This window comes from Cylas formicarius, unplaced genomic scaffold, assembly GCF_029955315.1.
Source record: "Cylas formicarius isolate icCylForm1 unplaced genomic scaffold, icCylForm1.1 PGA_scaffold_7__23_contigs__length_41026272, whole genome shotgun sequence".
Taxonomy (NCBI): Eukaryota; Metazoa; Arthropoda; class Insecta; order Coleoptera; family Brentidae; genus Cylas; species Cylas formicarius.
In genome coordinates, this window is record NW_026844352.1 from 30,307,843 (window position 1) to 30,334,584 (window position 26,742).

The 26,742-nt window shown below is 34.2% G+C and overlaps 1 protein-coding gene across 3 annotated transcripts in view; it reads right to left on the minus strand.

Annotated features, from left to right (window-relative positions):
• The window catches only part of LOC132704656 (apoptosis-stimulating of p53 protein 2), a 120,228-nt gene that overhangs the window by 30,701 nt on the left and 62,785 nt on the right, over nucleotides 1-26,742 (minus strand). Inside the window, exons 1-2 of one of the 3 annotated variants that reach the window (XM_060674811.1) lie at nucleotides 17,085-17,242; nucleotides 4,979-5,356 (exon numbers count right to left, since the gene is read on the minus strand). The exons of the other annotated variants lie outside the window; for them this stretch is intronic. Of the exons in view, the coding sequence (XP_060530794.1) occupies nucleotides 4,979-5,296 (318 nt within the window). The 5' untranslated portion in view covers nucleotides 5,297-5,356; nucleotides 17,085-17,242. Of the gene's footprint in view, nucleotides 1-4,978; nucleotides 5,357-17,084; nucleotides 17,243-26,742 lie in introns of those variants that run through there. 3 annotated transcript variants of the gene reach the window in all.

Below are 26,742 nucleotides of genomic sequence, written 5' to 3' on the forward strand. Positions count from 1 at the left end.
TCGACAAATCCATAGCTTGATTAAAAGAAAGATCAAGGAGACAAAGGAGGCTTGGCTGGCAGAGAAATGCACCGAAATCGAGCAACTGGAAAACCAACATGATTCGTTTAATCTACATAAAAGAATCAAAGAAGCTGCAGGTTTATTCAGACCTAGAAACACAGGGATGGTCACAAACATAAATGGCGAGGCACTACTGGAGATTGATCAGAAGATAGAAAGATGGAGGGAGTACATGCAGGCACTCTATAATGACGAGAACCGAGGCACTTTAGAGGAACAAATCATAGAAACTGGGCCCTCTATAACCACGGAAGAGGTTGCGCATGCAATCAGGAAGCTTAAAAACAACAAAGCAGCAGGACCCGATGAAGTTTATGCAGACTTGCTAAAGCTCATAGAACAAAACCACCTAGACCTCGTTACAGAGCTATTCAATTACATTTATGAGAGCGGCACAATCCCAGAAGAATGGTTGTTTTCAACATTTATCCCCATACCGAAAAAAATCACAGCTAAAAAATGCGAAGACTACAGATCCATTAGTCTAATGAGTCACGTTCTAAAAACATTCCTAAAAATCATACATGAACGTATTTATCCCAAACTCGAAGAACATATCGGAGAGACACAATTCGGATTTAGGAACGGACTCGGTACACGGGAAGCATTGTTTAGCCTTAATGTTCTAATACAAAGGGCACGCGATGTTAACTGCAATGTCTTTGCCTGTTTCATCGACTTCGAGAAAGCCTTTGATAGAGTAAATCACAGGAAACTATTGGAAACGCTCAGACAGTCAGGCATGGATGACAGGGATATCCGCATTATATCTAACCTTTACTGGAATCAAAAGGCTCGTGTTCGGGTGGAGAATGCACTCTCTGAAGAGTTTGAAGTACGCCAAGGAGTTCGACAGGGATGCGTGCTCTCTCCTCTGCTCTTTAACGTTTACTCAGAGAGACTGTTTAGAGAGGCTCTGGAGAATGCAGAGGACGGCATTTTAATAAACGGCGTACTCATTAATAATCTAAGGTACGCTGACGATACAGTCCTAATTGCAGACACAGCTGAGGGTCTTCAAAGGCTAATAGACAGAGTAACGGAAGTATGCGAAACCTACAACATGCACCTAAACATAAATAAAACAAAGGTCATGATAATAAGCAAACAAGATATTGATGGCCAGTTTTATGCAAATGGCTCCCAATTAGAAACGGTTACATCGATAAACTACTTGGGCACATTTCTTAACAATAAATGGGAACAAATAAATGAAATTAAGATCCGAATTGAGAAGGGTAGAACAGCTTTCAACCGAATGAGAAGCGTGCTGTGCAATCTAAATATAGGCTTACACCTCAGAGTCAGAGTTCTTAAATGCTACGTTTTCTCAATACTAACACATGGGGTGGAAGCTTGGACTCTAACCGACGCTGCATGTAAACGTCTGGAAGCATTTGAGATGTGGTGCTACAGACGCATGCTCAGAATATCATGGACCTACCGCGTAACCAACGAAGCCGTCCTACAGCGTATGAGAAAACAAAAAGAGGTCTTAAACGTAATCAAGGAACGCAAACTATCATACTTCGGCCATGTTATGCGAAACCAGAAATATAGCCTACTCCAGCTTATTATGCAGGGCAAGCTTAACGGCAAAAGAGGTCCTGGAAGACGAAGAATATCGTGGCTGCGAAATCTAAGACAATGGACGGGAATGACATCTATGGATCTATTTCGGGCTGCAGCAAATAAAATCAGATGGGCCATAGTAATCGCCAACGTCCACTGAGGATAAGGCACAGGAAGAAGAAGAAGATCCCTTGATCTAAAGCAGAGCGACTTTTTTCAAACATGATATACTACGGCTGATAAAGTCACGTGCTTAATATCTGAAACACGTAGAACCTCCAGAGCAACAACCTTCGTGTGAGAATCGTTAGAAACCGAAATAAATTTTGACCAAGAACATTTGGAAAAGCACATAAGAAGTGTCACACAATGTAGCTATCAAGAGCTGCAAAGCGTTTCATTAAGCCGTTTAATAGGCTTTCCCGGAGTTACAAATTGTTAACTGAAAGTTTCACAGTCGGCACGGCAAATTTAATGAGTCGTCGGGCTCACAGACGTCAATTTGCCATTTTCTGCACTCCATCTTGTTCGCTCTCCCGCGGGAACCATCGCGTCGACGAAAGTTGAACGCATTCGGATAACAAATCGTCTTTATTTTCCCTTGTTTTAATTTAATTGTACCCCAAAGCGATTACAACTTTAAATTTGTTAAATTACAACCGAACGTAATCGCAAAATAATAAATCGATATGACCAAATGGTCCGTAAGGGTATTAAGGACGGGTGTCTGGCTCATTTTATTAGACTCGAGTGCAAATTAAAAATCGATTATGTTATGCCCGGAATATTAAAGTCATATTCCGGAACGTCTCTCGAGTCGGCCCCCCAGTTTCCGACAGAGGTCCAAGAAAATTGCAATTAGCGTTAATCGTTTCTAAGCGTTGTGATTGCCAAAATTTAATTAGAACGTGAAAAATATGAGCATCGTTATATATATATATATACCAACTGAATAACCTTTGCAAACTAAAAATATCTGCATAATTAAGAACTAAAAGTTTTCACGAAATTATATATTATGACATGACAATTGTTTCGACAACACCGTGTCTTTATCAAATTTATAAACTACCTGTTACTATATATCTCGAAAAATGACAATAAAACCTTAATTAATGTTGTTAGAATTTAAGTTCAATGAAGGAGAGATATGTAAATCTAATTGATCGTTAAGCAATACATTTGAATGTCTCATTTTGTTAATCTCCATGGCTTCCAATAAAGTTAATTTTCTACTTTTCGTGGCTGTATGTAAAATATCAAAATAGTCGTCAAAAATGTGTTTTTCTGTTTTTAGACGGTCTTTTATACTCGTTAATGCGTTTCTTGAAGGATCTAACTGATTGTCCAATATAAATTTTAGGACAAGATCCGCATTTCAACCTGTAGACATCTGATTTTTGAGATTTTGGACGTTTCGTTTTATTGTTTTTTAATAACTTTCCTACTGTGTTATTAGTTCTGAAAGTTATTTTAAAAGCACATTTTGACAAATGTTTTGAAACTTTTTCACTGGGTTCTCCTATGTATGTAATTGTTGTAAATTGTTTGTGTTCTGTATTAGGTTTCGAATAAATAGAGTTTACTGTGGTCTGAATTTGTTTATTTATAATTTTATTCGCGTATCTATACCAACATAGAAAACTTTTACTTAAAGGATGTTCTAGTATGATATTTTCCAAATTATCCATAAAAATCTCGGCTAACAAAGAACTAAGTGGGTTTCCCATTCCTATTGCACTGAACAACGGCTACAATCCATCCATTCTAGACATGGATATGGATGGATTCTTGACCATGCGGCCAAATAACAGAAGTATCACTAACGTAGCGTTTCCATAATTTTTGTTTTAGATGGAAGGTGTCGATTGCTTTCTTCTCAAATATATTCGCAATTACTGGTAGCTGTTCCAGACGGATGTTCACAAATTTGACCGTTATAAGAAAACTACATTCTAGACAAGCAGTTTTCATTGAGAATGTTTGGTTCCAGATCCTCGGATTTAAATATACCTGAAATAATGAGTCCCAAAAATAGGGATTTTAGTGAAGAGGGATTCTATGTCGAAACTAACTAGAATATCGTGTGGATCTAATAAAATGAAAGGAATTAAGTAAGAATATATCAGATATATTTTGTAAGAACCAATGGCGCTGAGAATAGGTAGATCCTACTTTGTGAACCCTAGGCAGTCCGTAGAGAAGAAGAATTTTAGAGTCAAGAGGGGTGACTTTTTCACGGATTCTGATAGAGAAGAAGCCTTAACAGATTTAAGGTTGCGTTCCATACATTATTAACATTTTCAAAAAATTCGCGGCTCAAACGATTTTCAAACGATCTGTAAGTAGAAAAGAATATACGAATTTATATTACGTTATAGTGGAAACTTTAAATAGTCTTCAAAAATGTCGGCGTGTGAAGTTGTTCATTAGCAATAATAAAAAATTAACCAAATTTTACGAAATTACAGCACAAGATATTGGCACAACACCGTTAAACCGAAACAAAAAACGTGGTACAAATTCAACAAAAACGACAGGTAGCAATAGTAATATGTAGTACTATAAACTGTAAATATATAATTCTTCCAATATATCTCATTTTTAAACATTTTTGCAGTTTCAAACACAACTTTGCACATTTTTTTTATCTCGTAGAAACATTTTTTTTATCTCGTAGAAAAAAACAACAGTTGCGCACAACAATAGGGCCAGTCCGTGAAACATTTTTTTTTATTGTTTGGATAATACCAAATATTGTTTTGTTTCTAAGCACAGTTAACTGATACATTCAAACGAATTACGTTAGTGTTACCGATTACGAACCAAGCGAACAAGGAAAACGTCGAGATGTTCAGAATGCTTGTTACGTTCGCTGCGGTCCCACATTTAGTTGTAAGTATTTATTTATTTGCGTCTGAAGCTTACCAGAGAACTTTCAATTTTTTCTTTGCTTTTCCAGGCGCATATCCCACACTTCTAAACCTTATTATGGTATAACCCATGCAATGGATTCTAAAGCACTGGCTATTTGTTCATAAACAACGGAAAACACTTTTCTCGGTGTGCACTCTCACCTTTATATATTCATTTGATTTCAAGGAATTGCAAAAACTGCCACATCAATAATTCAATACATATTCAGCAGGCTTACGCTTACTTAAAAAGTCAAAAGTTTAAGAATTGACTTTGACTCTTACGGCTTGCGATTTATCTTCTCCTTTGTAGCCCTCTGTATACTGGAAACTACGAATATTTACGTCAAAAATTACCCCCCCCCCCTCAACTAATGGCAATACAAGTGTTTCAATTATTTTTGCTTTCGATTGGCCACTTTATATACCTTGCCGTTTGCGAGAGTCTTTCTCTCGCCAACTTCATCCTTAACATGTCTACGCTCGAGATCACAGGCCGATAAAGTATTGTCGTTTGATTTTGCATTCGTTTTGTTGGTCTGGGAGCTTCGTCCTAGTTTCACCAGTCTCTCGACGTTCCTTGATATTTGTCGGTCGTTGTACGTCGATGGTGGATACACCCGGATGGATGTGCCGGGTTTCGGTTCCCGGTTTGTGACGGGAAGGCGCAGCGGCGGAGCGCCCAACGGAATGGGAGATCGTCTAAAAACAGACGGATCTCCCGGCTGACAAACGCACGCCAGCATTATCCCCTATTTTGCTTCCATGCTGCGGAATTTCTTAATTTGTTTTGCAGACGCCCATGGCTGGAATTTGAATTAAAACGAATCGTGAGATTTGCGCTGCAGACACGAGGGATCTGCACTGTCACGGTAAGCACCTGTTGGCGGGATTCAGCAGGGTTAAGGCGTTTATCCCTTTTCGTTAGCAATAAGGATGACGAGCAATCATCATCCTTCACCCGCTTCACCGCTGGGAATATAAGGACCGCGAATGTGTAGAAACATAGGAAATTTTTTTAAAAATAAATTACCTACAAAGTTTTATTATTTTGCCAATAATTTCAACATATTATCACATCTAAGGTTAAATTTAAACGTCCAAAAATATTGGTTTAATTTCCAGGAACGTAACCCCAAGAATCCATCCATCTAGAGCGAACAATGAATTTATTTTGATATCGCAACAGAATAAAAATGTCAGACAACATAGCAATCCAACAAAGAAGAGCAATTTACCAATCCAAGCAAAATAAAGCTTATATTTCTGAACCATACAGTTTCATTTATGAAGAAAAAACATTTACAGGAAAGTAAGTACAAAATACATCTAAAATTGGAATATTTTCTTAAATTCATGACCGTGACGTAATGGAAACGTAATTTGCCTTTTAATTTTTTTTCAGTCCTTTAGCTAATTTCAATGGAGTTTACCAAACTATATTGAAATATTCGCGAAGTAATTTTAAATAGCTTCCAAATAAAACGACAGTTATTTGCTGGATGCCGATTTTAATTAACTCCTAATTAGATAACAGAATTGCCATTCGCGAAGGGACGAAGATGAAATCTATAATTACGTGTGGTAAAACTGTAATTAGAATTTGATAGCAATTAACCAACAGCGTTTAAAATACCAGTTCAGTTAAATGCCTAGTTTTTTGAAAATAGGAAAAGAGGAGTTTTTTTGGATAGCGAAAAAACAACAAGGAGGCAAAAAGGTGAATTATTGGTTAGTTGCATATGAAAAGTTTTTACCATTTGGAAAAAAGCATACAAAATTAGACGAAAAAGAATGCATTTGTGATCAACATCCCTATACAGCGTGTCTGGAAATAACGTTCGAATAATTTCAGATGTAGAAAAATGAGAATTTAATTCCATATGACCATGGGTCCGAAAATGCAGAGTTTTCAAGATACAGGGTGTTAAACTTAAAAAAAAAGTTTTTCATCAATATCTTAAATATCCCTTGATCGATTTTCTTGAAATTTGATAATGATATTTGTTGTGACAGGAGGCTTATTTGGGAATAATTACTTTAAAATAGCAATGGAGTCCACCAATTTCTTTCCAAGTTAACCAACTTAAAATGCAACTTTTTGTATCTTGAATTTTTGTTGTATCTATTTTTTTTAAGTTTGGCACCCTGTATCTTGAAAACTACGCATTTACGGACTCGTGTTCATATGAAAAATTTTTCTTATTTCCTGCACCCTGTACCACTAAAATTTTAAATTTATTATTCAAAAAATTGCCAGTGATAATGTAATAAGTAATAAAATAGAGATATATTTATAAATCATCAGGCTAAATATCTGCTCTTTTTTAATTGCAACAAACTGTTATTTTTCATTATATTTGTTACGAGCAAATAAACGATTGATTGACTAATCAAAAATTAACAAAATAACTGTACCGCTCTGTACATTTGCATCTTTCAAATTAAACAAAATCAATCAATATGTTCAATTCAACTTTCCTATATCAATCTTTTTTTTCCTCATTTTAATGCCCGTATATTAAAGACGAGATGGCGGAGAAGCAAATTAATATTAAAGTGTACCGCTTTACATACTTTAGGGAGAACGAGGGATTTGGCAATCATAAAGATAATGCAATTTTACAAGTTCTCTTCGAATAGCGGGTTAAAACAAAGGAAATCGAGAGAGGGAAAATCTTTGCGAGCATTCCGGCCAAGCAAGCGGCCCCGACCCTAATAAATAAACACATTTTTCTGTGGCGCGCCCTCTCCTTTAATTAATTGAAAAAAACAACGATTTGCTTTCTTTCTTAACCGCCATTTTCCGGGAAATTTGCGACGCACTTAAACTTTTTCTTCTAAGCGTTAAATTGTTGAGGGCAATCAATGGTAGATATTGAAAATTCAAAATCAATTTATTAGACTTGGTTATGGAAATGAAGGGATATTGTCAAAATTACAACAAGAAAAAATGAACGCAGCTATAATTATATAGGACAAAACACCAATTATGATATGTCACAGTCAAGATGTTCATTTAAGCTATGAAAGGCGTATCAAATTTTAAAGGCCAGAAAAGTGGACTATTGACTGCAATGAATAATTTATGAGTATCAACTTTCTAATCAGAAATAGGTCTTGATTTTTTACGTACGTTAGAATTTTGAAATCTCTGATTTTTGTTACACTCTCTGGCAAAACAATATCAAATTTCAGGTCTACTGAAAAATTAGCATTAAAGTTTCCTTTGACACTCTAAAAACTGATAGTAGATATAGATGCAATGAAGATGCATTTTAAATTAATGAAATGATGGGACCCCCTTTTATTTTTTGTACCCTAGTGAAATTTGGCATGCACGTATATAATTAAAATGTTTAATTTTTAACATAAAACAGCAGGGCGCCAACTTAGGTGTTTTTTTAATGGCAAGCGGGGTAACCTCTTTTTAAAGGTCTTTTCACATTCTAATCACACACTAATTAGTTTTATTACTTTTCTATTACTTAATCGCAACTTAAATTAAAAAATAAATAATTTCATCATTTTATCAACTATTTTATTAAATTTTTGAAATTAGCACCTTGTCCATTTGGTTTTGTAAGGGCTGCTAGGTCTGGCGACCGAGCTGGCCACTCATTTTTTTTTAAATGTAATTAAAAATGCATTTATTAAATTTTTTGTCTTGCAAAAACTGACTAATCAAACGTTTTCAAAATTGGTATGCGAATAGAAAATGAAAAGACCTTCAAAAACCATTTTTTTTTAAATACTTAAAATGGCACCCTGCTGTCATTTTGACATTTTCCGATATTGTTTTATATACAACAAATATATACGTGTATGCCAAATTACACCGTTCTGTATAGAAGAGTACAAAAAATTTACGCGGGCACCGTATAATACTAGTGTTGACCGTCGATCTTAATTGACCGGTCAATTGACCACTTCTTATTGACTAGTCAATAAATGTTTTAAATAACATCTTGAAAATTGTAGAGTCTTATCTATCATTATTTATTAATAATATGTATTTTATAATAAATTATTATGATTTTGTGATGTCCGGTACCTATGACCCGTCTTCTTCGAATACAATACTTAGCTTCCGAAAACGACGCGACAGCGACGTAACGCATAATATAAATAAATATAAACCTCATGGTATTTTTAGAATTATTCCAGTCAATGGAAACAAAAAAAATTGAATGCCAAGAATAATCGAATATATGGAAAATAATATAAACATAACATATTTATGAAAATCAATTTTGTTAATCTCCACATGACGTAGTAGGCCACGTTAGGTGAGAATCAAAGTGAACTCCTAGCAATTTAACTACACTCCCCTGACGAAATGCACTAGTTGTTCGGCCAGCTTTATCGACATTCAAAGTTAGGTTTACCTATACCGGCAGTAAGTTTGCATCCTAACACCGGCTGGCCGGAACTTCTACTTAATAGTTTGAAATTGTTGCTATCGGAAGCAGAAACGGGATCGTCAGTGAAAAAATATAGATAGGTATGGTCTCTTTATAGATATAAGAAAGTGACCAATTACTTTTGAATGGGATTATCCAAGGGTGGTCATTATCATACCAGACAACAAGATTATTACCTAAAGTTTTGGGAATTTAAATTCAGGTAAAATTGTGGTCCGTAATAGAAAATAATTTTATACCTACTTGTGTTTAATATTCTTTGGTTTGGTATACTACTTAGTTTAAGTTTATTAGTAATCATTCTTATTTCGTGTGTAATACAGCGTGTTTTGAATCGTGTGCGAATTATGCAAAATATGTGCGGGTCTAGTGTATCTCATGGGATGCTCATGCCCAAATGTAGAAAACACTATTCTATTGAGACTAAGGAAGTTATAAACAATGTTTATTTGACTCTCATTGAACGTGGTGCCAGCAAGCAAACATCTTTAGAATAAACGGCCACATTGACGAAAATTGTGAATAATCCCATTTCAGCGTGGAAAAAAAAAGCGATGCTGACATTTTCTCGAGTGTAGATGAAAGTGATTAAGATATATTACGGCGTAAAATTTACCAGTTATATGAGGAACAAAGCGTACCTACATTAGATATCTTAATTAGGAGGCTTAAAAAAGATGAAACCGGTGTTAAATGTGGCAGAACTACCTTATCGAAGTGTATTCAACATATGGGTTTTAGATTTAAAAAAATTGACAAAAGGCAAGTTTTAATGGAATCTTTCAGAATTCGGAACTAGTTCCAAACATTCCTCCTAATAGCGTCATTGTAATGGACAATGCAAGTTATCACAGTAGACAGTTGACTAAAACCCCTTCCTCATGTGACACAAAACCAACAATCCAAAACTACACGTATAATAAAAACATTTATTTTAACGAAGATTATACCAAAAAGCAATTAATTGAGGTTCTAGCAAGCTTGAACCTGCAAAAGGAATACGTCTGTGATAATTATGCAAAAAATCTAGGGCAACTTTAATCTGCCATTCGTCGTAACAATGTTTTTCCCCGTGTTAACTCCAATGTCCTCAAACATATAGAAACCGAAGTTTTTAGTATCCCTACGCAAAGTTGGGCAAATTCTGTTAAACATATAGAAAAAGCAGAACAATCGTGTATCCATATTGCAAATAATATAGAACAAATAATAATTAGAACAGGCGATGATGGCGATAGTGATACTTACATATTATGTGACTAATTTTAAGTAATTTAAGTAGTTGATAAAAATAATTTGTAATTTTATTTTAGATTTAAACATAAATACATACATAAACAAATAAATATTGTTGAGTATCTTTCCTAACAAAGCCCCAAAAAATTAAATTCAAAGCAAAGTACGGACCTGTTCGGCCATATTTCATTCATACAGCTTGCCCGGGTCTTTCCTTAATTCGTATCAGTTAGTCACTTTCTTATATCTATGGAGACTTAACTTCAACTACCAGCGAAAAGTGAATTTTATTTGGTACGGCATTATTTCTCCTTTCGGTAATGAAAGTATTTCATGAGCTTGCCTCCCTTCCCGTGACTTCCGTGACAAGCACATGAAAACGTCTCGCCCTATACACGAACGCGCGGGGCTGTTGTGTGCGTGTTTTGGAAAATTCGGGGACAAAATACTTCATGAGTCATTAGAATCGATTTTTCGTGACACGAAAAAAAACAGTAACGCTTAGCATTTGACCGCAGGTATTGTATGAGAAAACGTTCGGTTTCAAAGAGGACGACAAAGTTATAACAGTAGTATTCTGTTTCTCCAGATTTTATTCGTAATATAAAGTCAAGTTTACATATTGCTAAATCTAACAGCAAATTTTAGGTACATTTAGTTCGTAATAAATAATGAGTATTTGTTCGCAAAACATATTTTGGTTAGTTGTCCAAACTTTCCAATCATTCAATTTTTGTTGATTTTGCGTTTGTGAAAGCATAAATCATATAGGTCATCTCCAAAGTAAATGTAACGATTATTTATGTGAGTAATCCAGTTGTATTTGACCGCACTATTCAGGACTTAGCATCTAAATATGTTAGTGTTAATTAATTTTCTCTTCTCGCAAACTTTCGTACTGATTTTCTGACAAAATTCCCATGGCAGATTTTTTTTATTGTAAATTTTATAAGCCCCTGAAAATGGGTCAAAAAGAAATAATAAATAGAGCCCAAAATTGACTTATCTATGATACAATTGAAAAATAAGGACCTCTTTCACTAACACACAGTAGTGTAAAAATGTTGAGTGGATATTGGAATTCCTCGAATCGCTAAGTAGCGTATTCGGGTATTCCTTGAAGGTAAATTGAATGTCACAATGTCATAATTTGAATTTGACGAGAAGTGGTCAATTAACCAGCTCCAAAAGACGTAAGTGGCCTAGAAGAAAAATGTACTCCCTTGACAAGTATAGGTGCTAAAAATATAAGAATGTCATTTCAGCAAAAAAAGCGTCCGCTGCGATTATTGAAAAGTCCTCTTTATGAAACTTCAAAGTCAACTGCAATTACCAGAAGCGATTTAAATTTAATTGCTCCATCTCAAAAATACCTACGGCAATATATATATATATATATATATATAACCAAGTAGCTTTCTTTAACATTCAAATATTTTTTTAAAAAATCAGTTAAAAGGCACTTTAAAGCTTTTCTTTTGATTGTGATGAATTCACGTAGCAAAATTATTAAGCAATTCTCCAAGACTAACGGCGGAATGGAAATTAAGCACCTCACACAAAACGCCTTAATAAATTCCCGTCCCGGGAGCGAAGTGCTGCTCAATTTTCATGTTTTTTTCTTTTAAATCTTGCCATCCATTGTTTTTATTTCCAGTTGTTTGTCGCCTATATATTAAATATTATTACTAGTGGGTATGTTCATTTTTTTCTTTCAAATTCTTACTTCTGTAAAATGCGCCAAAAAATTAAAGTTTATGTAAAGAAGTTTTTCTTGGAAACAAAAAATACCAGAGAGCGTGTCCCCCGCCCCACTTTTTAATACTTCGTTAAGTGGTTTTCACATTAACAAGAATCCAATTTCACAATTTATTGAAAATAATAGTTTTAAAATTAAAATACAATTAAAATTAGTATAAATTAACAGTAAGACGGTAATTGTGGAAGTTTCTCATAAAATATGAATTTGATCAGCACAACAAATATTTACAAGAAACTCGTGAGAAAAGAGAAGCTAAATTATATTCCGTCATATCGTCTTAATGTGACAATATGTTATAATTATCTCGAACCAATCCTGCAAATTTAGCAGCATTGTTCGTGGTTAATTGGGATTGGAAGTGATACGTGACGTATCTAATTAAACCCTCGTCACCGACAATTGCAAACTTCAGCGTGTAAATCAAAAAATTTTAAATTCGTCAATTTAAATTCGCCATTTGCTATAGTATATTATGCAAAGTGCGGTAAACGGCATTTGATTCACGAGTTTATTTGGCACGAGCGGATCAGTGCTTAAGGAACGAGTGAGATGAAGAGTTTATCAGACGTGTTGCATTGTTCCACGACCGTCACGAAAAAATCACAATTTAACAAATTAAAAATAATAACAGATTATCTGATTATTCAAATTCGTTTATCGTTCCGATCGGTTCTACTATTGTTGTCTCTTTTTAACTGTGTACGTTAGACAGAGAGAGATCTATTATTGGATATGTCATATAAACAACGGAATAAACACAGTTTTAAAACGTTATGTTGTTTATTTCAGTTTTAAAATTGATCGTTAAGTAGTTTATTTAAATAAATAGACTAATTGAAAGCAAAATCATTCAAGGTTTTAAGAGGGTTAAATTTTTAACATCGTATAAGCAAGAAGAAGCAGGTCCTAACCTTCAATTTCAAACAAACAAACAAAAGTCAAAATTCAAACCCGTGAAGTGGCTCGGAAACGTGGGAAACGAAACTGACGTGGTAAGGTGAGGCTTCCCGCACACTAGATCGCTGTGTAATTAGGTATTTTAAAGGCGGGAGTAGAAAAAAGTATTTTGCATATAGGATTTTCAACGCATACGTGATGACACAATTGAAGGTTCTGGGGGAAAGTAAATGCCATCTGTAGAATATTTATCCAATTTGATTAAATAGCTTAACTTAACTTAATTAACTTTGTGACTATTTAGAAAAAAGATGCTGAATTAATGAAAATACAGCAACATTTTTTGATTTCGGAATAAATTTTTCATTTATAAAAATGAGTCCATGAATGGGATGACAAATGACCAAAATTAAAACTTGCGAAGAACCATTTATGGCATATTCAATAAGAAACAAAAATGGTATTTATGTTTGGCAAATTTAATAAGAAACAGGAGCGACGTTTGTGTTAATTAGTGTTACGACACTATGATTCTGACATCTTGTTCACTTTCGTATTAATTCGTATGATTTCGGAAGTGCAAAACCCATTGCATAGAAAAAATGGTACCAGTACCAAGGGATTATCTTCCGAGCTTTTTCTTATAACACCCGATAACAAAGTAAACTGGACAGAATAAAATTCACGTCAAAATTATATAGCATGCATAGAACTATATTATTTTGGGACAATCAAAATCGATACATATCAAATATGAACGAGGACAAGGTTTCACCTGCCGATCAACGTAAAAGAATCGATACACCTATGCACGGAAATTTGTAATTCAATTACGTTTCTACATGAAAACGCGCGCCAATACTTGAGTTGATTTGGAATCCAAGCCGAAGGGAGAAATTTCTCACGTGCTAACAAAAAAACGACCTAAAACGTATAACCCCCAACCAAGGCTAAAACGGCAGGTTTTTGTTTACAATTTTCCATGTGCCCACGGGGAGACACTGTTGTGTCTGAATGACTTGCTCTATTTGTCTCCCTATTTCGGGAATATTAAGGGAGATTTCGTGTCAAGCCTCCGACCTTTTTGTATATGGTTGCCGTATTTTCAGGAATGAACGACGAGAAGCTTTTACATCAGATTTCGATGTTATTACGCGTTTACTTCATTGCCCTTAAATGCTCATTTTTAGCATTCAGCAAATGGTATTTTTATAAGGGCCGTTTTCTTTCCCGATGCGACGCTAAAAATTTTTAATGAAATTCCAGAGAATTTTATAACAAAAGATTTTAAAAAATAATAAAAGTCGATCTCTCGGCTTACGAAATTTCCCTATTTATCACAACGATCTATTTAAAAAAAAATTTGTCTGCTAGTGTTAACTTAGAAACTATTGAATTGCTTACACGAATTGTTGAGGTTTAAATTAAACTTAAAAAAATAATATACAGTGGAGTTCGGATATAGTAAACATGGTTATAATGAACCAATAGAAATGTTTATTGTTTATAGTGAACCCGGATAAGGTGAACTTTAGGATACAGTGAACTAAATTTCATCAAGATTAAGATACATTTTCAGTTCAGTTCAGTCAGTTGTGATTTAGATTTCGTGGAGAATATTGATGACAGACCTTTAAATGGATTTGCCTAAAGCAACTGTCTCCATTACCTGGGAAAAAAAGTTAGGATTCTCTCGTCTTATGGTCAAGTGAACGCGCAAGTTGTAAAAGGCTCAGAAAATCAGCTTATGAAGGCGTCAATAAGGGATTTTTATAGTGGTTTACTCAAAAGAAAATGTTCCCATAAGTGGTCCAGTTTTTCAACAAAAATCAAGTGAATTTGAAAGCAGAATAGAAGGAAAAGATTTTGTGTGTTCCAGAAGTTGGATTGGACGTTTTAAAAAGAGAAACTGTACCTCTGGAGGAAAAATTGTTGGTGAGCTTGCATCAGTTGATATGAATGTTGTTAATAACTGGCTCACAACGATTTGGCCGGATCTTTGCAAAAATTATGACAGTGACAATATTTTTAACGCCGATAAGATATGAAAATTCCAAGCAGAAAGGTGTGCAGATGAAAAATTGTCCAAAGTTCGAATAACAGTTTTGGTTACAGCAAACATGACTGGGACAGAAAATGGAAAGCTGTTTGTTATCGACAAATCAGTAAACCCAAGATGTTTTAAAAACAAGACCCTACCATTCAAGTACAGGTCAAACAGCAGAGCGTGAATGACATATGACTTATTTACCGAAGAGCTGCTTCAATGGGATACAGAACTGAAGAAGAAGAACAGAAAAATTATTCTTCTACTAGATAATTGTCCAGCACATCCAATTGTATCGTTGAACCAAATCAAACTGGTTTTTATCCACCCAATACCAGTTCAAAACTGCAGCCCATAGATCAAGGCATAATCCACTCCCTGAAGTGTCACTATAAGAAGATATTGCTGATAAAGATGATAGAAGCAATTGATGATGGACAAGAGTTTTTAGTGAGCTTATTGAATGCTGTAAATTTTGTTCACCGTGCTTGACAGGAAGTTAGCAAAAACACTATTGCAAACTATGCAGGATTCTTTGAAGTAGAAGATGATTGCCTCTAACGGAATGGCTAAAAAAACATTCGGGAGATCCCGAAAATACTGAGCAAAGTTACGTTTCAACAGACGATTAAGTAAGTCCAACCGACTCTTTGACAGAAGACTAAAACATCCAGTTAGCGTAACATGAAATAATGACTGAGTTAGGTTATTTTTTTCAGAAACAAATGCAGAATTGAGTGAAGATGAGTTGAACGAGGAGGCTATTGAGGAAGTGGCCAAGATCAATGTTCCTTCAGTAAAAGACCTGACAGAAAAATAATAGAGATTCGCACGTTTTTGGAGTCACCCGACGTTCCTGAGAAAGTTTGGAATTCTTTTTGTAACCTTATAAGCTATATAAGTAATATTAACTTTTCTAACAGACCCCTACCATCCAAAATATCCGACTTGTTTATCGAAGAGTAAGTGAATGCATGTATTTTTTTAGATTATTTTTTTTTTAGATATTGTTTACCTGGTCTTGTTCATTTGTTACTTGTTTAGTACAGAATATTTAATTTAAACTTTTCCAATATTACGTAATAAATATACATATCTAGAAAAATGCTAGTATATCGTGGCATTTTTTACAAAACCAACGTACATAATACTATATATTATTTAATAACCTTCATTCCTAGGGTAAATATAAGGTGTGTACAAAAGTTCATTTATTGCTCATAGTAAACCTCGGATTTCCGGACTTCAATATACCTAATTAAAAAATAATAATCGTTGCTCAAAATTGTATACAATATTTTTCCCTCATTGTCAAACTAACTTGAAGCCACTTAATATGATTTTTGAAGCTTAAAAATCGGATATCAATTAAAAGTTCCGCGAAAATGTTTTTTTTTTCTTAATTATCTGGACTTAACAAAAACAGTATAATACCTATATATTTTAAAATACACCTTTTAAATACCTTTTTACAAGTAAAGTGGATATTTAGATTATAACTTTCAGAATAATATCTAGTCGAGCTTTATCCGCTCAAACCAAAAAATTAAAATTATTTTTTAAGCTACGACTTACCTAAATACTTTTGAATTATTGTCACGTGTTATATTATTTACTATACAATGCAACGTATGCAAAATACTTCTTGTTAAGCACGAAATAAAATAACCATCATTATTACACAGCAAAAGAGCTTTTTCTATTGCAATAATAAAGTTACAACAAGGCGCGTAAAGTTTAAAGAGAAATTCGCTTAAGCTAGCGCTATTATTTTTTATCGCAAAAAGGTTAATGTTTCATTCTCTGTATCATTAGTAAATACATAAATCCAACATGTAACTTAATTAAAACCAACTTTTTCTTACATGACAAAATGGAACCAAATTAAAATCCGTCATATCATAATATGCTGAAGACAAAATATATAGGTATAAATATATAATATTTTGTATTTTTATATGGATAATTTGGCGATAATTATATTTTTTCTTTTTCCCCTATTTAATTGACTATGGCCTACACTTACATACATTTATAATAAATTTTTTATTGTTTTTTTTTATCAGGTTGTAAAATTTGAAAATGCCAACAGTGCTCACCGCAACAATTTTAGAAAGTAAACAAATTTGCACGATAAAAGTTTAAAAAAGTCGAACAACGAAACTCACCGAAAAATAAAAAACAAAACCCAAAGAAGCACATTTCTCGAATCACCAACCGCCCATGACAGGTAGTGCTCCAAGCACTTGTCGTATACCAAAAAATACCTTACGAGAACAAAAGGGCCGTCCCGAATGTTCCGAGAAGATACCAACCCCTAAAATTGCCGCCACCGTACTGTTGTCAAAGTGCCGGCGCGCCACACAATGTAGCTATATGCGGCGTTGCCAGTTTTAGAACAAACAATTTCCCCATACGGGTCTGTTAACGTAAAACAAATGCTGGTAGTTTACATTATTATCTCGTTAGGAAGATGATGTACAAGGCTAGGCTTGTGTTAAATTCGTTTTGTAGTATATACAGATTACATTTTGCTAGAGTTGGCATCCATAGCTACAGAGTTTTATCTAGGTACATTTTTTCAATAGTGACTGCTTGGTATAACTAGTTGCTGGTTTGTTTACACCTAGCAATCGTTAAGCCACACGTGTACGACAGTTTCGAACCCTTTTAAGCATGCAAATTTACAAAATTATCGTTGCACTAATCTATTAGCAAAGCGAACAAAATCGGGTGCTCGTAATTTGAGTTGCGAAAATGTAATACTTTTACTCACTACATCTTTTGGATAAAGTTAAAGACGTTTTAGGTCTCATTTTTCAAATTGTCAGTTATTTTCATTGAAATCACACCTTTACTTCAAGGTACTACACTTAAAATTTAAGTGTTGTAAGATCAAAGGTTAAACCTGCACACCTAAGGTATCATAACATTAAGTTATTAAGCATTTATATTCAGGTCTCTCTCAGCGGACCCTCTTTTATAGTCCATTTATTTCAAAGTTGGGTCAATATTGTTAACGCCTTTAAATCTCCTACATTGAAAATTATAATTGCGCTTACAAAAAAACCTATAATCGTTTCTGCGAAATGATGATAATATAATTATGACTATTACTATTAATTGTAATGTAACCGTTAAAATGAGAATAACATGTGTAGGTCTCGTAATCATCACATTCATATTTATAATTATATATAACTGGTACTTAACTTAAATTTGTTATACCACGATTGTATTTTATTTAATTGAATGTATACTTTATACAAAAGAAAATAGATCATAGAGATACTAATATATTCCTTAGATACAACACGAAAATAATAATAATATAAAATTCCCATAATTTATTCTTCTACTCCCTGCTCTAAAATACCCAATTATGCATGGATCAAGCGTACGAAAAGCTTCCAATTCGGATGTTTCTGGTATTTTAGTAATGAGTCGATCAGATGGTTTCGGAAGATTTTGGCCCTGATATTTTGCCGTTTATCAATTTTAACATTGACGTCACAGGCCACACAATTTCTTTTGCTTTTTAAGGTTAATGCTTTAATATTTATCTGTAATAAAATATACATAACAAAACTATTACACAATCAACTTATAGGTAATACTGCAGCAAAGTTATTAAATTACAGGTTTTTTTCAGGAACCGGCAATGCCGGTACAGACTTTATGAGACGGTCGGACCTGACCGTCATAAAAATGGCGCATGCACCACGCAAAGGACGAGATATTAGGTAAAATATGCGTAGTCTTGTGGAAGTGAATGAAAACAGACAATGGGAATGAGTGGAATGTGTGCATAAGGGTCAGATGATAATGCACCACTGCGTCCCAAAAATTGCAACGCGCAACTTTGGTGGAGATAACTTTCTAGGCTATTAAGATGAGACGGTTGAGTTATTAAGTTAGAAGATGGTTTTTGCAGCAAGCGTGTTAAAAGTTTTAATTTTCCCTCATTGTGTCGTTTCAGAAAATATCGAAATAATACTCTGCTCCGAGGATAAATAGGAATGGGAACTATTTACCGTCCTTGTCTATTATAGCAATTTTCCCAACACCGGGCATATTTTTTTAACTCCTTTGTCAATCAAGAATTTTTCAAAGAATCGCCGAGAAAATTCTTTAATATAAGAAAAGCGACTGACATAAAGAGAATTAAATTATAACAGCGAATCTAGCAATATTTTGAGAAAAGACTGCCGTAAATATGCTATAGCGTAGGTATGTAAATGTAAATGTTTTAAAATTTATATTATCAATTTTTTTGTCCACCCGCAGATGTATGAAAAAAGGTGATATTGACCAATGTTGTGTCGGCATTTCATGTACACAGTATAAGTGACGATTTAAGGCGTTATCTGTTTGGATGAATATAAGCCGGTTGGTTATTGGTTTTCCATTATTTGGTAAGGTAAATATGGGACCGAAGATCCCAATGAGTAAATATTTAGTCTAAATGAATGAAATGAATGTTTAAAACCAATAGATCTACGAACATTTCTGCGCCCTCTGGTCTGATTTTGCATATAAATATACAGGACCTAGCATCACACATAGACGAGTTAACTGAAATAATGCAGGACAATCAACCTCTTGCTGTCTGTATAAGTGAGACGCATATCACGGAAGATATCGAGGAGCGTGAGTTTAATATTGATGGATATACTGCCATTGTTTCATTTTCCAACAGCAGATATACTGGTGGTAGCATACTATACATTAGAAATGGTATCAATTTCAAACTTTGCTTTAAAGACGCAGTGGACTACAGCTACTGGGCAGTTGCTGCAATAGTCCTCTTTGAGAGGGAGACGGTGTTAATAGGATCACTATATAGATCACCGAATGGATATGTCAAACAGTTCCTAGATTATCTTGTAGAAGAATTAATTGACCAGAAACAAAGAACATATTTTTTGGGAGATTTAAATATCGATTATTTGAAAAATAGTAATGACTCCAAAAAACTTCAGTCCGTTGTTAATTCGACTGGTTTTAGGCAAATAGTAACAAAGGAAACACGAGCTACCGTAAGTTCAGCTACACTAATTGATCAGATAATAACAAATGACTTCAACGTAGAGGAGGTCCCGAGAAACTTTCCTGTCATCAGTGACCACGAACTATTGGCGTTCAAGTGGAAGTTCGAAGAAAGACACTAGCAAGTGAGAATGTTTATATCAGAAATCTGAGTTCTCAAAATATTAATCAAATACGGGAAGCACTTATTGGTCAAAATTGGAATTACACATCCACGGATGTTAACAAAATATATGTGGATTTTATAGGATATCTCCGCTCCGCGATAGGACAGGCGCAACATGTTAGGGACATTGCTTACAAAAAGTTTAAATACACCAAAGGTGAAGAAGACTGGGAAGAATATAAAAGAAAAAGAAATAACGTTATTTCAGTTATCAGAAATGACAAGCAAAGATACTATCACCAAAAAATTGATGATTGCAAGAGAAATGGAAAGAAAATGTGGCAGACATTAAAAGGACTTGTTGGAAATAAAAATAAAAAAGCAGATTTTACCAATATTGATTTTGGACATTACAGTGACAAAGAAGAAGAAAACATGAATAACTTTTATGCCGATAGCTTAAATGAAATAGCAGAGAGTATAGAAAAGAAGCAATGGCATTCTGTGTGTGACATGGTCAGCTGTAGCTTGTCTTGCTTTAAAAAAATAACGATATCGGAGCTTGAAAAAACTGTAAATAACCTAAAAAATAGAAGTACAAGTGACTCTGTTCTAAATATAAAACTCGTCAAGGATTTATTTTGTGTAATAGGTTATCCGTTGTTATATTTGGTGAATGCGTCTTTAAGTGCTGGAAAAATCCCTGATTAATTAAAAATAAGCATTATAGTGCCCATACCTAAAGTGTCAAAACCGAAAACACCTGGTGATTTTCGACCAATTAACTTGCTGCTAGTAATGGATAAAATCCTGGAAACGATAGTGTGTGGGCAGTTGAGAGACTACCTGGAGCAGAACTGCCAACTCTACAGTGGCCAGTCTGGTTTCAGGAGCAAACACTCGTGCGAAACTGCGTTGCAATATATGTGTGCAGTGTGGCGGAAAGACATGAATGAATCAAAACTAATTGTGAGCGTTCTTATTACAAAATTAGGTTTATATGGTATTAAAGACTCTGAACTAGAATGGGTAAAGAACTTTTTTTCTGATAGATCTCACCAAACTAAAATTAATAATAATGTTTTTAGTCATAGGGATAGCAGATGGGGAGTACCGCAGGGAAGCGTTTTGGGCCCGCTTTTATTTATTATTTATATAAATGATATGTATCAGGTTTTAAAAAACTCCTTTGTTAACTTATTTGTTGATGACACGCTTATTTCAGTCTCTGGATATACAGGGTAATAAAATTGAGTTTGTTTCCGAAATTAAATATTTAAGGGTGATCTTGGATCCACAATTATGCTTTTGTAATCATGTTGAATATCTATGCAAAAAAATTGGTAAGAAAATAGGGTTTTTAACCGTGTATCGCGGTTTTTATCGCAGGGGACTAGGATGTTAGTGTATAATAGCATAATTTTGCCTCATTTTTGTATGTTTGTTCATTGCTTATATCTTGTACAAAAGAAGATTTAAATAAGTTACAGTTACAACAAAATAGGGTTATACTCCTATAAAGAGTATGTTAGACCAGTTAAATTGGCTAAATGTCGGGCAGTTCATTAGAAAAGCAAGTTTAATATTGGTTTATGGAATTGCGCACGATCACCAACCAGGCTATCTTAAATTATGGTTGGAAAAAAGGTCAAACTTTTATCAATATAATATACATTCCAATCAGCACTTCAATGTTTCTATGGTAAAAATAACAAATTTACAGAAAACTCTATTCTACGATGGTGTTTGTAATTTTAGTGAACTGCCGGATAATATTAAGGGCGCGCCGTGCCCAAGAGTGTTCAAGAAGAGACTTACGGGGTATTTGCGAAGTTGATAGTTTTGTTTATGCAAATGTTACTTGGTTATGTAAATAGCCAAGTCCTAAAATAAATAAATAAAAAAACTGATGAATTGGCCTGTAACATTTAGTTTAGATGGCTACAAGATTTTTCTTCGGAACATATAAACAATTTCAAATTAATGTAATTTTTATTCAGATAAATCTCTGCTGCGCGCCCAAAATGCGTGTTTCCTGTTGGATAATTTTTATGGAGTAATATCTTTCAAATAAATATACTGACTGTAACTATACGATTTTAAAAGTCGATACTTCTGGTTTTGTCCAAAAATCGCCAACCACACAATTTCTCAATTAACAATAAGCCTAACCGAAAAAGAACCTCTACAGATGAAACGTACATTTTTAATTATACAACGCGTTTTGGTTATAAACGTCGAAGGAAAGGTATGATGGTGTCGCATGTGATTCAATGGATATACACTGCAGATATTAAGTTGATTTCACGAGGTTGGATACTGATACATCATTAATTACGTTCTTTTTTTCAATAAATGCAAAGTTAAAAGTAGACTTGACTCATGAGCTTATAAACGCTGGTCTTATCCAGAATATTAAAAAGCTTGCAACTGTTTTAGGGCTAGAATAATTATTAAATTTATCATCTTCGTGAAACTAATTTTAGTTAATCTGTAAACACGTTTCTAAGTCGGCAATAAGCAACTACATATATATATCGAAAACAAATGAAGTTCAGTTACCACGCATATCTCCTACACATGAACTTTCTCGCTTGTGGCAAATAGGTACGTGTGGATATATAATATTTCGTCAAGCAAGCCGAAAGTAGAATGTCAAGATATCGCACCATCGTATCTGCATGGCTGCCATACTTCACACGCGGAACTAGCTCCTTGAGCCCACGGTTAAGTGAAGAACAATTCCGCATTGTTTCAAGAGGTTTCGGAGCCGTTTGCGTATATACAGAGATTACAGGCCAAAGGCAAGAGTGTGCCCACTATTGTGTTTAAAAGAGATAGTAAAATCAGTGGCGTGCTTACGTTCCCATTGTCAGTCGCGTTGATGACTCACACCATTGTGAATTGTTTTTTGTCATTCCGCAGCGTCTACACCGTTTATTGCTGTCATCTCATGACGCAAACGTGTCTCGTTTATTCGACTAACAAACAAACTGAATATTTATGTTGAAATTTCGATTCAACCCTGCAAAAAAAACAATTATCGCAATTAGGTCAATTCGTATGAGGCACATGCGGTTCAACGGCCTACAATTATGCATGTTTGAAATTCACTAAAAACGAAGAAAATTGTTGCGACTTGTAGCTGCTTACCAGCCAAGGTTCGTCCAATTAAGACCTAAACCAACAATATTAAGTAATAACAGAACAAATTAAATAGGTACGGCAAATAAGTTATTACAGTTAACAGTAAAAATTACGTATGCCTAGATTGTATTTTTTTTAATACAAAAATATCTGGAATACCACACAGGGGAGTAACATTTCTGAAACAGCTACTTTATGATTTAAATTTTGTTAAAAAATAGGTGAGTGTATTTAGAACAGTTTTGGTTTTTTTTAAATATTATTCGAGAAATAAAAAAATTGTAACAAAAACTGGCAAGGGTGTTGTGCATACGATAGAATAAACGGGAATGTAACAAAAAATTATCAACCTTTATATGCAGTCATGTTAAATATCCACATATCTCTACCTTTAAATCGACATTATGTTAATATGCATGCACTTTAAATTCAAGTTAATATGCTGTGGTATATGGAGCACGTTCACTCTGTACATAATAGGTACAAATGAATTAATGCTATATTATATTTCGTAAACACGGACAGCCGTTAGTTTTTAATACATTTTCATAACATACTGCAGCATGTCATACGTATTCATCAGATATGAAATTGCTTTCTATACGGCAATGAATATGAAATGTTTTTAGCACATCGCTTTACATAAAATGGTTCAGAATACATTAATAATATCTGCGTCATCTTGGACCATTTTGCATGTATAACTACTCCATCGGTGTCGTTTGGTTCATTACATCTCCGAATTCCCAAACAATCTAAGAGTCATCTCGCTTTACAATAAATGAAAATATTAAAAAAATAAAAATATTAGAATTAGAGCAAATGTCAAATCAGTATCTGATTTTTGGTAAAACAAATTGAACATGAAAGTTTAACGCGCTCTTCTCTATTATTGACAATCAGCCGTGTTTATTCGATAATTCAATTCCAGCAATTACGCAAATTACCATAGGGACAATGAAGCGAATATTTTGTGACAATTATAAACAGGCTAGTATCCATTGTCAATAAAATTTGCGATTATAAGGACAGCTTTAAAATTGGAAGTTTCGACATTTAAATTTCATTCTTTTCCAGATAATAAATACCTGAAGAAAAGAAAAGACATAAAACTCAGGTTGGATATAAACGGTTTTCAACTTTCACAATTAACTTCGAACCGTTGGTTAATTCAACAAATAAAAACAAACAACGGTATACGAAAACAACGCGAACTAAGCACATAACTTAAAACATAATCAGAATTTATCAGAGCGGAACAAAGGCTTTAGCGGGCGCCAATGGGCTCACATATTCTTAACCTATATTCCTTCCTTTAAAAACGTTTTAAGGGGTACCAAGGGACTATTTTATTTCTTTGCATACACTAACAACGAACACGTGTAATTATGGAATCTTTTATCAATTAAACCGTAATTAGCAAATAAAATTCACAAAATAACAACCACGCAAGAATTTGCGTATTTTTGCCTACTAAGTAATCCAACAAAAGATTTATTATAAAGGGTGTTCTTTTCGTAAAGATATCTTAAATAATATAAAACCATTTTTTTTTCATGAAAATTTTATCACCCTGTATCTTAGAAGTTGTTTTTAGGACATACGTTCACAATAAGAAACATCCTGTATAATTTCGAGATTTTTATAGTCAAATAACGATTCTCACAGTATAAAACCCCAGATCACTATTTTGGTTATTAGAATAGTGAATTTGTTTGTCCCATCTAATAACTATATAGTTTGTCCTAAGAGGCTTTAAGTTGCAATCATATTTTATACGGGTATCTGAAAGAACCAAGTATCAATAAAACCATCCGATTTCAAAGAAGGGTCAATTTCGAGGGTTGCGATCGTCGTAAAAGCTTGAATTCGCGACAAAATGACATTTAAAATACCTGTATCCTTTATGACCCTTTAATTATATAACAAAGCAAAGCGTGCCGACTTTATAAAGCCATTAATACAAAAAGGAATTTAATTTACCCGTGTAGCCAGAATACGCAAGTTCCGAAGTCGGTAGAAGCGTGTTTAATATACAGTGACCTTAATAAATCATGATTAAACTTCTCAAAGTTGAACAACGCGGGGGGCAGGACGCGAAGTTTTAATTAGTTTTTAATAGTGGGGGAAAAGAACATGAAACGTATCAAAAACCATTGAAATCGAATTGGGGAAGGTTAACTAGCCTACGCCGGGTTCTTGTTGACGGCTCTATCAACATTTTCGTTTGGGTTAGTTTACTTCAGCAGTAGTAATTACACAGATTGATTCGTCAGAGTTGTCACCGTTGTATACCCTCTTCAGAGCCCGTCACTCGTTAACAAATTACCTACCTATCTTTTAAGTAATAAAATTTGTCTATCAATTTACTAATAACTACACCGAATTTCTGTTAGCTTCGGAAATTTTATTTTAAAAAAATGTCGAAATTTACTCTGCTCAATATCTAGAAATCGGTTGTTATAAGGAAAAAAAAAGTTGGTTAGTTTATTTTTTACTCTATACAATATTAAATACGTGGATCTGACGTACACCGAGCGAGTGTTTAATAAACGAGTGACTTAAAAAGTTGACCAAACGTGTTGCATACTATACTTTTTCTACGACGGTAGTTTTTAGGTACATTTTTGCAAAACAACGCTGATACATTCACTGAAACCACCGTCAGAATTAACAGACGTCACAATTCAAGGCGTGGGAAATATCATCGAAAACATCAAACCCGTGAGGTAAAATCTCGGAAATGTCCGAAGTGGCTCGGAAACCTGGGAAACGAAACTGGCGCGGTAAGGTGACGCGGAGTGCAGCGGAGTTTAATAAATGAGTGGTGAGAAATTTGGCAACTAATTTTAAAATTGCCAACGGTTTTTCTAAATTAGTCTTAACATTAAGAGTTGCCAATATAACCAATACTGTTTTTATGAATTGTTGTGAGCCGGTTTAAGCTTATTTTGTTGCTTTATTAAGTTGATATGAAAGTCCTAATTAATGAATTATTTTTTATTTAAATTACAATTTTATTCAATTTTCGTGGGATTTCAGTCATACCACTTACTTAAATAGCCTAATCTTTTATAATGCTTTGGGACAATTTTAATAATCTAATAAAATAAAATTTAGAAAACCAAAACTATTTTTATTTATTTCAAATAGAAACTTCCGAATTTTTGATTTATGATGAAATCTAAATAAATGTTTTTGCCAATAAATTTTATGTTTGCGCTATTTTTCCGCACCTGCGTTTCGTGTTGCCCAAAAGGATAATCCGCTAATGGGCTCAAAGGTCAGAGACGTGGAAATCTGAAACCTTAAGCGGATGACCACCTTAACGGCTAGGCGTATCGTCTGTCGTGTTTCCTACCCCCTTCCGGGCGTCGAAAGAACCAGGGATGCCGGGACGTTATGTTAAAATATCCGAGAAGGAAAATAAATATTTCCTTCGACCGTTTTTATGATCAAAGTCATTCCCGCCCAGCGCATTTAGTACAATAAAGAAGAAATACACGACGGTATCGATATCGATT